Source organism: Centruroides sculpturatus, unplaced genomic scaffold, assembly GCF_000671375.1.
Source record: "Centruroides sculpturatus isolate CEXI.00-Female unplaced genomic scaffold, Cexi_2.0 scaffold1181, whole genome shotgun sequence".
Classification (NCBI taxonomy): domain Eukaryota; kingdom Metazoa; phylum Arthropoda; class Arachnida; order Scorpiones; family Buthidae; genus Centruroides; species Centruroides sculpturatus.
In genome coordinates, this window is record NW_019385707.1 from 43,974 (window position 1) to 61,895 (window position 17,922).

Consider the following 17,922-nt stretch of genomic DNA (forward strand, 5'->3'; position numbering starts at 1 on the left):
AGAATGTTTGTTTGTTTGTTTGCTACAGGTAATCTCAGAATGTATTGAACTGATTTTTAAAATTATTTTGCTATTGGAAACGTTATTATTCAGTCAAACACAGGTTATATACTAATTTATATTTTAAAAAGCTGGTTTGACGTCAGCATTTGCTGACATTTTCGTTTGTCCGTTCTGTTCAATGTCAGTTCCCTTTGCCATCTGGGGGATTTTTTAAACTTATTATCTTATATTTTCGGTTTTGATTTTGATTCTTGCAGTTCAGATAACTTTGTATATGCTTTGTTTATATTGTCTTGTTTGTTTGTTTGTTATCTTCAGTAGGATGAGGCAGTATGAGGAATTTACTCATTATTAGAATTTACAATTTTTTATAAAATCCATATCTATCCACTAAACTAAACTAATATTTTGAAATAAAATATCATAACAGATGCTGTTAAATATGCAGCTTCATATGTGTCCGGGAAAATTAAGCAACTTGTTGCTGGAAAGTTTATATATATAGCCTATATTTTTGTTAATTTCCACAGTAGAAATATTTCTAAATTTACCTGAACTTGTAATTCATAACAAACAAGCAATTTCTATTTATAAATGACGATGTTTATCTGTTTGTTTGTTTGTTCGCTTACACTCACTCCTAGGAGGTTCGAAACTCTGTGGTTACGTTCAAATTTTCTCAACTTACACAATGACTTGCATCATATCCAAAACATCGATTGCATTTATATGAAACAATTAATTTTTATTTACATTCCTTTTTATTCATGATTTACACTTAACTTTCTTGCCAATAGATAGCGCTAAGAAGATAATTATATAATTATAATTCTTACAAAATATATTAATATATTATACCCTATATCTGCGCAGATAAGATGATAGTTGAATCATTAAAAAGGGATCCCCAAAATTCGGGGTCGTCTTATAGGACAGATATAAAAGAAAATAGATTGAATTTATATAAATTGAAACCATTATAAAAAACCACAAAACTGTAATTATTTACTTGTACAGAATTGGATATGTCCACAAAATAGAATAGCCCATAGGACGTTTTTGTGAATAGTCAAGGAGATTACCTGAATGCCTGAATCATTATTATTATTATTATTATGTTGAGTTTAGTGAGTTTTACTCAGTTCACACCAGTGGCTGTGTACTATGCCGGACCAGAGTCAAGGCATAGCAACCAAAACAAAGCTAAAATTAAATAAGTGTGTCAGTGTCTGTATTCAGGAATTTCCTAACAATGTGGCATGTATTCNGTGAACACTAAAATGTAAGTGTTTGGTGTTTTTAAATTAAAATTGTTGTATTTAACTAATTATCCAATAAACGTAATTAATCGTTCACTTATTCTCATAGTTGTATATTCTTGTTTTGATGACTTTTAACATTACTCTATAGCAACGGATTAAAATATTAATTCTTTCTCTCTTTACAATGTAGATGATTGTGAATATTTCTATTAATGTATGCCAAACACTCCAAATGCTTCTTGCAGAATGACTATTAGAAAAATTCGATTGGTACATCTAAATAAAGGGCATTCCTGTATGATAAGTCCTTGGATTATTAATGTACTATATGATTGAAAAAACAAATTTTAATTTATCTATATCTGTATACTAGTATATAAAGCAAGAATGTTTGTTTGTTTGTTTGCTACAGGTAATCTCAGAATGTATTGAACTGATTTTTAAAATTATTTTGCTATTGGAAACGTTATTATTCAGTCAAACACAGGTTATATACTAATTTATATTTTAAAAAGCTGGTTTGACGTCAGCATTTGCTGACATTTTCGTTTGTCCGTTCTGTTCAATGTCAGTTCCCTTTGCCATCTGGGGGATTTTTTAAACTTATTATCTTATATTTTCGGTTTTGATTTTGATTCTTGCAGTTCAGATAACTTTGTATATGCTTTGTTTATATTGTCTTGTTTGTTTGTTATCTTCAGTAGGATGAGGCAGTATGAGGAATTTACTCATTATTAGAATTTACAATTTTTTATAAAATCCATATCTATCCACTAAACTAAACTAATATTTTGAAATAAAATATCATAACAGATGCTGTTAAATATGCAGCTTCATATGTGTCCGGGAAAATTAAGCAACTTGTTGCTGGAAAGTTTATATATATAGCCTATATTTTTGTTAATTTCCACAGTAGAAATATTTCTAAATTTACCTGAACTTGTAATTCATAACAAACAAGCAATTTCTATTTATAAATGACGATGTTTATCTGTTTGTTTGTTTGTTCGCTTACACTCACTCCTAGGAGGTTCGAAACTCTGTGGTTACGTTCAAATTTTCTCAACTTACACAATGACTTGCATCATATCCAAAACATCGATTGCATTTATATGAAACAATTAATTTTTATTTACATTCCTTTTTATTCATGATTTACACTTAACTTTCTTGCCAATAGATAGCGCTAAGAAGATAATTATATAATTATAATTCTTACAAAATATATTAATATATTATACCCTATATCTGCGCAGATAAGATGATAGTTGAATCATTAAAAAGGGATCCCCAAAATTCGGGGTCGTCTTATAGGACAGATATAAAAGAAAATAGATTGAATTTATATAAATTGAAACCATTATAAAAAACCACAAAACTGTAATTATTTACTTGTACAGAATTGGATATGTCCACAAAATAGAATAGCCCATAGGACGTTTTTGTGAATAGTCAAGGAGATTACCTGAATGCCTGAATCATTATTATTATTATTATTATGTTGAGTTTAGTGAGTTTTACTCAGTTCACACCAGTGGCTGTGTACTATGCCGGACCAGAGTCAAGGCATAGCAACCAAAACAAAGCTAAAATTAAATAAGTGTGTCAGTGTCTGTATTCAGGAATTTCCTAACAATGTGGCATGTATTCAATATAGTGGCCTTCTGTAGTGTGATGTATGTATTTCTACTCAATTCTAATGTTCCCAGGCTTTTGTGTAGTGTGTGTGGTATCACACCTGTACAGGAAAGAACAACAGGTACAATAAGCACCCTATCCATCCTCCATAGATGCCTTATTTCCTGGGCAAGTTCTGTGTACTTGCTAATTTTTTCAGTGCATGTGTTTTGTACATTGTGAGTGTTTGGAATGGCTATGTCTATAATGTATGTGATTTTATTGTGTTTGTCAATGAGTGTGATGTCTGGTCTGTTGTGGTAAATTGTTTTATCTGTGATTATGGCTCTGTCGTAATACATTTTGTGCGTGTTATTTTCCAATACTGTCTGTGGAATATACTTGTAGTATGGTTCGTGGATGTCTGCCAATTTGTGTTTCTTTGCAAGCTCTTGGTGTATTATATTTGCTACTTGATTGTGTCTATGTAAGTAATCTGTCTGTGCCAAGAGCTTGCAACCAGAAGTGATGTGTTGTATAGTTTCTGGCATGATGTGACATTTTCTGCATGTGTCATTTGTGAGTGTTGTATCTTTGAGTATGTGTTTTCTGTAGTTTTTAGTATTTATGACCTGATCCTGTATGGCAATCATGAATCCTTCCGTCTCCCCAAAGAGGCATCCCCGATCTAACCAGCTGTTTGACGCAGTTTTGTCAACAAAATCCTGGGCCAGGTCGTAAGGATGCCTGCCATGGAGAGCCTTTTGAGCCCATGATTGCTTAATGTTGTCTATGCTTTTTATATGTTGTGTCATGTCTGTATGTTGTGAGTGTAAGTTTAATGGTGTGTTATTTGAGTCTGCTAGAGTTACTGCTTTATGTAACTGTGATGTTTCTTGTTTCTTGTAGAAAAACTCTCGCAGTGACTGTATTTGTTTGTAGTGAAGGTTAACTATGTCAATCAGGCCACGTCCGCCTTCTTTACGTGGAAGGGTTAATCTTTCTGTGGCGGATTTAGGATGATGTTGTTTATGCTTAGTAAGTGTTGTTCTTGTTTTCCTTTGGAGTTGCTCGAGATCTGTGTGAGTCCAATGTATAACTCCAAAAGAGTATGTGAGTACTGGGATGACATATGTGTTTATTGCTTTAACTGTGTGTTTTGCATTTAACTGTGTTCTAAGTATAGCGTTTAACCTACTTTGGTATTCTTTAATTAATCGTTGCTTTATTTGTGTATGTTCTGTTAGTTTGGCCTGTTGGAATCCTAAGTACTTGTAGAACTCGCCCTCTTCCATGGATTCAATAACGTCTCCATTTCCAAGTGCAAAATCTTCTTTCTTCAGGATTCCTTTTTCTATGTGAAGTGTTTTGCATTTGTCTAAGCCAAACTCCATTTGTATGTCCTTAGTGTATGAATGTGTGATTTGTAGGAGTTGATGAAGTTGTTTTTGTGTGGATGCATAAAGTTTTATGTCGTCCATGTACATGAGATGTGACAGTGTAAACTGTGTTGTTTTTTCATGTCTGATATTGTAGCCATATTGCGTGTTGTTTAACATGTTGGATAATGGATTCAGGGCTAGGCAGAACCAGAGAGGACTCAAGGAATCTCCTTGAAAAATTCCTCGCCTAATGAATATTTCGTTTGTTTGTATGGAAGTGTTACTAACCCTGAGATGTAGTGTTGTTCTCCAGTGCTGCATAGTGTTTTCGAAGAATGCAATGAGTGATGGATGTATTTTGTACATGTGTAGAATATGTAGCAGCCAACTGTGTGGAACACTGTCGAATGCTTTTCTGTAGTCTATATATGCCATGTGTATGTTTCTGTGTTGTTTGTGTGCTTGCCGTAGAATGACTGAATCTATGAGTAACTGTTCTTTGCATCCCCTGTGATTTCTACGGCAACCTTTTTGTTGTTCTGTAAGAATGTCGTGTTCTTCAACATGTTTGTATATTTTGTTTGTGATACAGGATGTCAATAATTTGTAGAGTGTTGGAAGACATGTAATTGGTCTGTATTGTGTGGGGTCTGTGGTGTTGTTGTTTTTAGGTTTCATGTAGGTGATGCCCTGAGTAAGAAATTTTGGCATGTCTTGTGGATTGATGATGATGTGTGTTAGATGTTTAGCTAGTTCCTGGTGCAGTGATGTAAACTTTTTGTACCAGAAATTGTGAATGTTGTCTACACCAGGTGTCTTCCAGTTGTGTGTTCTGTTAACAGCGTAGCGAATGTCGTGTATGTTTATTTCAGCACAGGGCATAGTTGGTATGTTGTGCAAGTTTCTGTTCTCCTCCTCGATCCAGCCTGCATCAGCATTGTGTGTAACAGCATTGGACCAAAGAGAAGACCAATAAGTTGTGAGTTCTTCTTCTGTTGGTGTGCCACTGTGCTGTGTATCAGTGTTTGTTTTGGTACTGATTTGTCTGTAGAAAAGTTTTTCATTGTTTGTGAATAATTTATTTTGTTGTTTTCGTAGTGTACATGTTTTGTATCGTTTGAGTCTACGTGCTTTGGCTGCGAGTTTTTGTTTTAGTGTATCGATGTATTCTGTAATGTGTGTGTTGTGATGTTCATGTTTTGTGTGTGTTTTGATTTTCTTGAAAATGTTTTTGAGTTGTTTCTTTAATTTGGGTGTTATGTTGTTTTTAGTGTATTGTGTCAGCCTGCCTAATTGCTGTCTAATGTCATTTATTTGTGTTTCTATTCTTCTCTGCCAGGCAGGCTTGTGATAGGATTGTGTTTTGTGTGTGTCTGTCTGTGAGTGTATTTTCAGTCCATGGTGTGTTACTACTGTGACTGCCCCAGCATAAACTAATGTATGAATGTCTGAGAGTGTAGAAATTGAATGAATGTAGTTTGGTAGTAAGTGAGTGTTTACATAATCTAGTGTTTTTCCTACTGCCTTTGACGTGTTGATTTTTGGTATTCGTGGTCTTTGTGTGGGATCTGTACCAGTATATTTAATGAGTGTTTCCTGAAATATAAGTGAGAGCGTATTAACTAATTCTATGTCTACGTTATCAGTGATGGATGGGGAAGTGCCTGCAGTATCATTAGTGGTACTTGTTGTGTGTGTGCTGTAATCAGTGCTTGTTGCTGGATTATCCTGACAGGTTACGTGATCTTCATTAATGTTAAATGTTTCTGTCTGTTGATGTATTTGATCAGCAACCTGTTGTTTGATAAGTTCAAGTGTTGTTTGTGGGATAAGGTTGTTGTGTATAATTGTTCGTTTTTGATCAACAACCCTTTGTTCGGTGACAGTGAGGTGAGGATATTGTTGTGTGAATATGTGGTGTAGTTGTTGTCTGTATGCTGTCATGTTTGTTTCGAGTCTTGTGATGGTGTAGTAAGTGCGGATGATAAACTCGTTCATTTCTGTTGTCCATTTCATCCGTTGGCGTGGTTTTCCAGCCTTTGTGGTCTGTGGATGAATTGCCACAGAAACACCAAGGCTAGGTTGATTCCTCACATCTATTGAGGGCATTGCAGTAGCCATGCTTGGGCCGGCGCTGCTTTCGCCACCGGTAACCAAGGGAGACTGTGGCCTATTTTTCGAACGTGAGCCTCTGCCTAACCCACGAACGCGGACCTTGTTAACCCGGGCGACGTCCGAGCCGGTATCACACTTTGATCTGGTTACTACCATTATGATTATTATTATTATTATTATTATGAAATGGAAGGAGGCTGGCTGTCTGAGAGGACTTCGCCAAGAAGGAAGGTGAGAGTAAGGTAAGATATGAAGAGTTTAGGAAAAGGTGGGGAATGGAAGGGAGCGAAGGTTGGGATGAGTAAAATTAGGGGGAAGGAAAGGTGAAGAAAGAGCTGAGGGGGAATTTAGAGTAGGGTGTAAACAAAGTCTTGATATGCGGTGTAGAATTTAAGGCTAAGACAATATACAATATCATATATAACAATAAATGTCATTCAGGCCAGACGAATGGATACAATAACTAACTACCAATGAGAGTAGCAACACACAATATGCAAACATATTAACAAGATGAGAACAAGAAATTACAATGATGTTTCACAGTTGAATGCAAGAATATGAGACACATTTGAATGCAAGAATATGAGACACATTTGAATGAGACATGCATTATCCAGTTCTTGTTAGTGAGTTGGTTGTGTTTCTGTACTCCAACAAGTTCCATGTCCTTACAAAATTTGAGAAAATTCTGTAGGTCTCCTTGTTTTTACACGGGGAGCTGAGTTCCATACGCCATGCCAAACCATTTTGTATGCAGTGTCAAATAAGCCGTACCTTCTGATTTTCATACTGTTAAATTTCTCTCCTGTCATTACCTACATGTGTAGCAATGATTTGTGTTATATAAACTTTTGTATTTGCATTGTGTAGCAACGCTTCGTATCATATAACCATTGTATTATTTTTTATAATAAATAAACGGCCATGACATGGCGTCTTTTATCAAGCCCGCCACTTTTTAGTTCGGTATGATTTGAAACGGATCAAAGTAGTCGTGTATGATTTTTTAAACTTGTAAGGTATCCTACTCACTATCTGTGAACACATAACTTGCAACAGTGATATATTCAACAGGTTATGGGCCCAGACACAGGTATTTACTGAGTGAATAATGAGACAAAGTTTTATTTTACGGAACGGGTTTATTTAGAATACGTGTACAAGAACGAAGACAAGATGGCCGACAGTGTGAAAACGGTCATCACGAAGTTGAACAGGAATAATTATCCAGCTTGGAGGTTTAAAATGGAGCTGCTACTTATTGACAGTGACTTATCGGATGTTGTATGCAATCCACCACCTGAACCACAGACGAATGAATGGAAACTAAAAGATGGAAAAGCAAGAAGTAAAATAGGTCTCATGGTAGAAGATTCGCAATTACAAGTCATCAAAAAGGCAAAAACTTCAAAAGAAATGTGGGAATCGTTAGAAAAATACCATCGAAGATCAACACTTACACAAATGTAAGTCTGTATAAGAAATTATTTCACTTAATTAATTAATTAAAGTATAAAGAGGGGCAGGATATGGAACGACATTTAAACAGCATAGAAGATTTAGTAGATGAGTTGACCGCTTCGGGAGAACAAATGAGTGACAGACTCATGGGAATTCTCATGTTGGGAAGTTTGCCTGATAATTATAATGAATTAACGACTGCTCTTGAGGCAAGAGCAAATACGGACCTCCCTCTTGGATTCGTAAAAATTAAGATCATGGAAGAGTATGAGAAGCAATCAAGAGGATCGCTTGGACATACCATGAATATGGATGAAGCAACGGCTTTGAAAACAATGGTCCGTAAACAGAAAACCGGATGTTACAATTGTGGGGTTCCCATTTAAAAATGTATTGTCCTGAATTGGGCAGAGGAAAGAAAAAGAAAGAATACAAAGTAAAATTAACTGAAGTCCAGGAAGAGCCTGATCTGTTGGACACACGAATGCCACTATGCATGTGTGAGCACAAAAATATGCCATTAGGTATGAACCAATGTTTTGCTGTGAAGACTACAAGGGATTGATATGTTGATTCAGCAGCAACAGCTGACATGACAAACAACAGGAACTTCTTCAGAAAATTAAACAACAACAGCAGTGAAATCGTTCAGGTGGCTGGTGGAAGAGAAGTGCCTGCAAGCGGAATTGGACATGGTGAACTAATTTGTGATGAAGGTAGTTCAAATGGCAAGTTAAAATTAGATAATGTGTTATATGTACCACAACTAAATGAGAATTTATTGTCGGTCTTAAAAATGATGCAAAGAGGTTATGGTGTGTATTTCGACAGCAAAACAGTGCAGTGCTACATAAAACGAGATGGCGAGACACATGCAAAGGCTGAGCTTCGGGGATCACTATTTGTGTTGAGTCAACACAATGCCTTACAAGTATTATCCATGCCCAAGAAACAGTGTGTACATCTGTGGCACTTGAGGTATGGCCACCGTGATCCATCTGTAATGCGTTATATGACTATATAAATAACATCAACTCATAGCCCGAGTAGATACATCACCAAACGATCGCCTAAATATCGGGCTATAATACGGCTAATTAAATGATTGGAATAAAGTAATTTGACACTTGAGGTAGACGTTAGGCGCCATCTCTTAAATAAATTAATAATTAAAATTAAATAAATAAATTTAGAACCTTCTGGAATAAAAGAATATACGATATTTAGGCGATCGTTTGGTGATGTATCTACTCGGGCTATGAGTTGATGTTATTTATATAGTCATATAACGCATTACAGATGGATCACGGTGGCCATACCTCAAGTGCCACAGATGTACACACTGTTTCTTGGGCATGGATAATACTTGTAAGGCATTGTGTTGACTCAACACAAATAGTGATCCCCGAAGCTCAGCCTTTGCATGTGTCTCGCCATCTCGTTTTATGTAGCACTGCACTGTTTTGCTGTCGAANTTCTTTTATTCCAGAAGGTTCTAAATTTATTTATTTAATTTTAATTATTAATTTATTTAAGAGATGGCGCCTAACGTCTACCTCAAGTGTCAAATTACTTTATTCCAATCATTTAATTAGCCGTATTATAGCCCGATATTTAGGCGATCGTTTGGTGATGTTATATGACTGCCGAAAGTGTTGAGGGTGTGACAATTAATGATGTGGATACACTGTGGGATAAGAAAGTTTCAAGTCACAAGGTAAACTGACAAGATACAAAGCCCGTCTGGTGGCACAAGGCTTCAGTCAAAAATATGGGGAGGATTATGACCAGTGGCAAAATCAACAATCCTTAGGATTGTGCTCACTTTAGCAACTAAACGTAAAATGCATGTGAATCACTATGACATTGAGACAGCTTTCTTGAATGGCGACGTACACCACACAGTGTACAGTACATGCAGCAACCTAAAGGCTACGACACAGAGGAACCGATCAAAGTTTGCAAGCTTCTGAAAAGTCTTTATGGATTGAAACAGGGAGCTACTGTGTGGAAAAAAAATTGCATGAAGTACTGACTGAATGTGGTTTTGCGCAGAGCATAAATGACCCTTGTCTGTACACCGGAAAAAGATGCTATGCAACAATGTACATCATTGTACATGTTGATAATGTAATTGCAGCATCAACCTCCAAAGAAGCGTTAGATTCGCTTGAAATGGAAAATAACAAATATTTCCACATGAAAAACCTCGGAAATATCGATCATTACCTCAGAATCAAATTTGATCGAGATGATGACGGAATATTCCATCTAAATCAAAAACATTTTATAACTGACAAACTAGTAGAATTTGGACTTCAAGGCGCAAAGACCAGCAAGATTCCCCTTGATCCTGGATATTTCAAAATTAAAGAGCGAGAATCAAGAATGGAAAGTAATAAACTGTACTTGAAGTGTATAGGTATTGTGAAGTGGTTGGGTTCAATGTAATTGAGTAATTTTCTTCTCTCCATCCATACTGGCAGGTGATGGATTGAGGGAAGGGAACCATAGATGAACCTGTCAGTAGTGGAGCTAGTCCACTCAGTTTGCCATTCATCCAGGATATGGCTATTGATATAGATATAGGTAATAGGAATTTAGGAGAAGGAGCACCCAATGTTTTGAGTAGCCGCCTTGTTTGCCAGCGAATCCGCTTGCTCATTCCCGCTGATCCCCGAATGCCCAGGGACCCAGTTGAGCATTAGCTGGTTGGATTTAGCCCGGTTCCTTAGGAGGTGTTTGATGTTAAGTGCACTTGTTGCTGGTAATAGTGTAAAGGACATAATTGCTATCCATATTTATACTGATGTTTCCCTGTAAACATTTTTATTACTAGTTATTCGCAGTAGAGCCCTATAAATAGCAAGCAACTCTGCTTGGTTGTTGGAACATTGGTTCATCAATTTAAGGTACTGTTGGTAGTTAACCTTTGCGTTGCTGTCATAAATCACAAAGGCAGCCCCTGTTCCTTTCTCACTCCTGGACCCATCGGTATAAATTTGCCACTTAACATTACAGTCCTGACAGAATTTATCCTGTAAGCAATTTCTTCCCCTGGGTGAAAATTCGTTTTGTAGCCAGAGTAATTGCCATCCAACATGTAAATTTTTATGCTGTTTATCAAATCCTCACACTTCGGGAGTTATGCCTCTTAGAGCATAGCTCCCTGATACTCTCCACAGAGATATTGTGGAAGTCCATATTAATTAGATTCCACTGACAACAGGCATCCTTAATTTTTAGGTAGATTGGGATCAAGTTGGAAATTACCATCAGAGCATGTGTGGGAGTCGTACAGTAGGCACTACAAATTCTGATGGCTGCCCCTCTTTGGACTGAGAGCAGCTTCCTTCTATTGTGGACTTTGTTTGCACTGCTTTGTTTGCCATATCGGAGCTGCATAGAGGATAGCAGGCTCAATGGCCCCCTTATAAATTAGCCTGCAGTTATTAGTACATATTCCCCATGTATTTCTCGCAATGTGCTGAAGGAAGTTAGTCCGTTACTTCATCCTCTTGCACAACTCAGTGATGTGGTGTTTTTAGCTGAGAGTAGGGTCAAAATATACCCCCAGATATTTTAAGTGTGGTACTATTTCGATTTTTTCTGTTCAAATACAGGCAGAGTGGCCTCTGGAGCTGCATTCTCCTACTACGCTTAGTGCATACCAAAGCCTCACACCTATTATAATTTATAGGTAGTTTGTTTTGGTGACTCCACTCCCCAACTGAGTGTTTGGAGGGCAACCTCTCTATCACATGGTCTCTATCTTAGCGCCGCTATTCTTCACTCAAGACTTCAGGCGGCCTTAGTTTATGTTATTAACATCTGCAAGCCAACGTCGGGATCTGCTTTATTCTGTACAGTTTTATTTTGGCTAATTGTAAAGGGCATATATATGTTCAACCCACTCTAATGTGTATTTTCTGTTTAATTGTGCTATGTACTTTTGATTATTGTATCTCCTATGTAATATCTGGACTGCTGCGTCAGTTTTGCAATGGTGATTGTTACCTCTATTATTCAGTTCCCAGCCGTCCTCATGTGATCCCTTTTACTTTTTTTTTCTCTTCCCCCATTCCTCTCCTCCTCCTCCTCCTTCCTCCTTCTTCGGGCTATATGTATTGGTAAGCCGTCTCTTTCACAACTGTCAACTGTCAACTGACTCCACTCCCCCAACTTCTTTAAAATATCATTTGCTTTGCTGTGAAGGATACCACTGTTCTGATGGGCTATCATAACCAGGGTGTCATCCGCAAAACAATGCACTTTGATGTTCTGGTATGCTGGGAAACCTTCCACGAGGTCATCATATACCAAATTCCAGATGCCTGGACCAGAATTTCTAATTTTAGAGTTTCAATTTTTTTAATGACTTTTTCTATTATGTGAAAGGTTTCAGTTATATCTAAAAAATTATTTTTATTACAATTTATTAACCTATAGCATTAATTAATTACAAAATCTCTATATTACAAAATTTCACTTGTTACATAATTTATTTTATATTTTTTTAGTATATTTTAAGTACAGATCTCCCTTGATAGTCCGACGTTTTTTAATCCTACATGCTCAGTAGTCCGACGCACCTCCCGTCAAGGTATCTGTTCTTGTTATGTGTCTGCTTGCACAGAAGCATGTGAATCTCCCCATCCAATTACACGATGACACACATTTCGTGTGTTTTCTGTGAGCAGTTCTGTTCGAACAGTTGGAGTAGGGAATATTGTAAGCTACTGCTAGCAAACCAGTGCAAAATATGTAATTATTTTCGGTAATCCAAACATTTTTGGTAATCCAACACCCCTTTGGTCCCATACCTGTCAGACGATCAAGGGAGAGCTGTATTAATGTCTCTAAGAAAAAATTTATTCAGGGGAGAGAGATAATTTAATTTAATGTTCAAAGAATTAATATATGATATTATTCTGATTTTACAGCAAAAAATAATTCTGTTTTGAAAATAACATTAATATTTAATAAACAATATTAATGAGTATAAATTTTAATATTTGTAATTGTAATAGAAATTTTTCGGTATTGGATTCTTTAGGAAAACCATCGGGTATTTTCAGTGGAAAGGCATGGTTACACGGAGATTACGATCAATGCTTAAATACAGAAGTTAAAGACGATAAAATTAAGAAGACCGGTAAAAAACTTAACTCGTTTCATGGAAAATTCTGTTCACTCAATATTAGGTTAAAACCGTATAAATTTGGAGATATCTTAGAAGATATTAGAGAAAGAGAATTATACAAAAATTTGAAGTATTTATCTGTAAGTATTGACGTCACACTGTGAAATTATACAGGCCAATTTATATATTTTCCTATATTGCAGCAACCAATTCCATACAGTAAAGTTGTAGAAGTCGTTAGTTATATGAAGGTACCTATCGTGTATATTTGAAGCCTATCGTGTGGATATTTGTGTACCGAGTAGGCCTACATGTAATGGAGAAGATGTAGAAAATATTCTATAATGGGGTAAGTTAACAAGAACAATAAATAATACGTCAGATATTATTCAGATACCTTTTTTATGAAATTTGTTATTTGTACGATATTCTTGCTCGTAGTTTATAAATACAGTAGATCCCCCTATAAAACGGGTTCATATAATACGGATTCGTGTAAAACGGCGAAAAAATTGCGATCGTATTCGAATAAACAGGCTAAAACAGTCTCGTATGATACGGTAAAACGTCATCGCCGACTTGTGTCGCGACAGGATTGGTCGAATCTAGACCAATAGCGGATATTGTACAAACCATTGAATTTAAACGAGCAGCAAATCTAGTAAAACCATTTATTATTTAACGGCCATAAAAATTATATTTATAATAATGATTTTTCCAAAGTTCAGCAAATTTTTCGCAGAAAAATAAGTTATCAGGAAACACGCACCCTCCGTTCGATGCGCCGCTCCGCGACGAAAACAAGCTTAAGCAATGGCGTTGTCGAACGGTGCACACTCGGTAAGTAATCCTACAATTTTTTGTTTATAGCATAGTTTATACGGATTATTCCCAAATAATTATTCGTGTTTTGGAAATGTTGAGTCAAATTAATCTAGAATCGATTAATTTTATGAAAGGAAATCTTTTAAACAGCCGTAGTCCCTAAACTGCACACGTGCCAGACTGTGATTGGTTCATGTATTTAAGGACTTGTAAAACATGAATTTCATAAAAAAGGGAACGTATCTACCGTGCTATAGGGGGGTCAACTGTATATTTATTCATAATAATAATAATAATAATAATAATAATATATATATATATATAATGTAATATGTTGAAAATGTATGTAATTTATTAAAAATTAAACTGCGACATATAAATTATAGTAGATATCAGTAAATTTATTTTAAATAAATTGGAAAAAAATTAAATCTTTTAGAATTTTTTTCAGATTTCAAGTGGAATACTCACGTACTGTACGTGTTGATGTATTTACAAATGATGCAAAAGAGAAAACAGAAATATGGCATCTAGGAAAATGTTTTTCAACTAATTCTATGAAAATGTTTTAACTTTTATTGTATTTTTTAATTATTTTTGTGCCAAACTGGATGTTCCTCGGTGAAATATTTTCTAAAATCATCGTTTATGTTTATTAAGAGAATGCCGTAGGGATTTTATATTATGCTTTATTACCTGTACAAAGATATGCATTTTGTCGTTCTCTACTTACTCAAGGTGTATAAAAAACTGGGAACTCAGTGCTGTTCTTGGTGATTGCAACGAACTTGGACATGATTTCGAGTCTGGCAACATCAGGACCACATATTAATATTACATAAGTTAGGTAAAGGGGAATGGCAAAACAAAAAAAAAATCTGAAAAATATTTGTTTAATCAATATCTAGTATATATTATTCAATAGATGTAAACTGAATGCATTTGAACATAAGTAATGAATAATAATACTTGAAATTTCAACAAACATCGCAAAATCTTAAATTTAATATTAGAAAGTTATTAAAGAATTATTAGCATTACTGCTCATTCTGGCATTTGCCAATGCTGCCCTGTGGCCAGTGTGCCCCTATGACTGACTTTTTGCAATTGTTAAGGCTTTCGGAATAAAGTATATTCTAGTTATATTCATCAACTTCTTTCTAAAGTTATTCTTAATCGAGGTTTTCAGCTGTAAAATGTTTTGATAAAAATATAACTGTATCTATATGTGTCAATAATTCACTAACCAAGTTAAATATTTGTATTTGAATGTAAAACACACTGTAGTAATAATGAATATTTGATAGATAAAATCAGAAACTATAGTAATTTTACAAGTATTGACTGGACTGCACATTGACTGAAAGCAGAAACTGTAATTCTGTTTCAATTCAGTTTTTGTTTAGCTAAGCATCGTTCTTACTATAGGTTGTAATCAGGTTTTTTGAAATGCTTATCGACATTTGCCAAAAAATACTAAATTCAAAATTAATCGCAATTCTTTTATCTGTTCAGCTTTAAAGGATCTTATGCATCCATACTTTAATAAAGCATTAAATTTTCATTTGTTATACATCTAAAAATTTTCAAAATTTTGTAAACGACATAACTTCCGTTTAATCAATAATATCACTTACAAAGCTGTTAGTTATTCGTTAAGGTATAATAGAAAATCTGAGCATAATAAAAGTATTTATACTCGTTTTGGCTCCGTTTATGTTAAATCGAAATTTTAATCTTGACAATTGAGTTATTTTCAAATTCAATTATTTGATTCAGTAGTACTTTCGGATAACATAAAGCCCAGGCCTAATAATGACTATTCCTCCAATATCTATCTTATAAGTGACCGAGGAGATAAAACTTATGAACATTGGTTGTTGTCGTAGATTCGTTCCTGGCTGATGGGCTGGCCACATGAAATTTTTCCAGGTTTTCTTGATTTTAACACCTAAATAGGAATCAGTTTTTCGTGAAAGTCTTTTTCTGAGGAATTTTTCTTTTGGCAGCTCGCCCATGTGCTGCATTGCCTTATACCAGTAAAACCAACCCAAACTTTCGAATATCTTATATTCTTATATTTTCAGGAACATTACGCAAGCGCTTTTCATTTATCTGTATATTATACAAAAAATCAGAAAGTTTAATTTTACGTTAATTTCCAAATAACAATATTTCCAGGTGAAACTTAACTTTCGCATATAATATCTCGAGCGGCTGCATCAAACTTAATGAATGTTTTATTTATTTACAATTTTGTTCAATTTTTCCTTCATTGAAAAATGTGCATTTTGCCTATTTATAATAATTAATAACATAAAACATATTTTAAATAAATCTCACAACACCACCCGTAAATTTTTGTATCAATTTATTTGTATAGGAAAACGCGACGCGTGGACAATCTGCCGTAGGAGGATGCTTCCCGGTAGGACATTCTATTGGAAAATGGCACCTAACTTTTGGTGTTATTAAAATGAAGAAAACCCGAAAAATTCCACGTGACCAGCACGTTAATAACGAACAACTACCAGGGTTCATTGGATTTATCCACTGTGCCAATAGGTGGCACCCACAAATTTTTTAAAATTTATTTTGTGGTAAAGATAGAAATTTAAAATTCAACAGAATTAATCATTTTAAGCTTTTATTATTATTTAATTTTTACATTGTTGTATAATTGAAAATTATTGGACTTCCTTCCTGATCCTCTTCAAGCCAGCAAACTCATGCAAGAGCTCTAGTCAGCATTTTAGTCATAATGTGGACTTTACATTCATTTCAATTGCATTTATATTTTTAAAGAAATATCTTTAGAAATTTTGGTAAATTATTTCTTATTTTATATCAATTTCTAGTGATAACATTATGTATTTTCCTTTGTTTTACATGCGTACTTCCAGTTGATTGATTTGGTGAAAAACTGGAAGAATTTCTATGAAAAATTCACCACTATTTAGCTGTTATACATGTGAAGAAAACCCATAAAAGTTGACACGGAAAACCTTCTGTTCAAGATCGAACCACCAACGTTTTATGGTTTTATCCACTAACCTGCTAGTGGAATCGCCAGATGGCCGAGTGCTCAAGGTGACCCCCGTCCCTCACCACCCGGCTGCTCCATTGTGGGCCTGGTTGAACCCATAATGCATTTGCTAAAAGAGGCCCATTTAGTGTCCACAGGGCAGAAAGAATTTTAAAAAATCTTCTAGGGAGTCATATATGTTATTAATCATAAAAAATTAATTTCATAATTACTTTCATGTTTTTACTGAGTCGTCTTGCACAAAATTAATTATAAATTATAAATTAATACTACATTTGTTTGTAATCCATTAATATATGGACATCATAAAGAAATTTCCGTCAATATTCTGTAGGAAGTAAACAAATTTATCGTGTAACGTATAGAGTTGGTAATTCAGTAATGGCAATTTTACTCCATTACGTTAAAAATGTTTAAACATGACGATGTTATGTAAAGTACTTATGAATATTTTTTAATTTACGCGAAATAATAAATATTCTTCACGTTTTAATTAGTATGCATCGTATTTCATGAATATATTATTCAGAGATGTAAATGTAATTATCAAAAGGTTACTCCATAAGTTAAATAAGGCAAGCCGTCAAGTGAGAGAGAAAACGAACGAAGGGCATAACAAAGCGAACCTTACTACACTGGAACTAGAACATTTCCTGTCTATATATCCTAAGTCATATTTTATTAAAAATCTAATTGCGTCATCCGGACAAAATATGAGTATCAACGTCATCTGCTAATTTGTTCGACCTACAAAACAAATTTCAACGAGTTCTGTTTGTTCTGACGGGACCATTAATGGTTCCTCTAGATAGTGGAAGTCAGTTAGATCGCTCAATCCGATCGCATCCACGAACAGGATTGTTGTGGCGTCGAGTTATATATTCTAGGATTGAGTAAAGGACCCGAATGTCGTTATTACTTGTTTATTTACTGATAATTACAACTCTATGTACAGAAGGTTATAACAACGCCGATCATGTAGACAAAGGTCGGAGCACTCAAGAAGGACGTCCGAAACGAAGCATGTCGAGTCGAAAAGTGGTCAACCCCGACCTCTGACGTCAC

At 35.0% G+C, this 17,922-nt stretch overlaps 1 protein-coding gene across 1 annotated transcript; it reads left to right on the forward strand.

Annotated features, from left to right (window-relative positions):
* Window positions 1-8,231: 8,231 nt before the first annotated feature.
* LOC111641381 lies at window positions 8,232-8,867 on the forward strand. Its single transcript, XM_023387537.1, has 2 exons — window positions 8,232-8,367; window positions 8,422-8,867. Exons 1-2 carry the CDS (start codon window positions 8,232-8,234, stop codon window positions 8,865-8,867), a joined length of 582 nt encoding a protein of 193 aa, XP_023243305.1.
* Window positions 8,868-17,922: the final 9,055 nt, after the last annotated feature.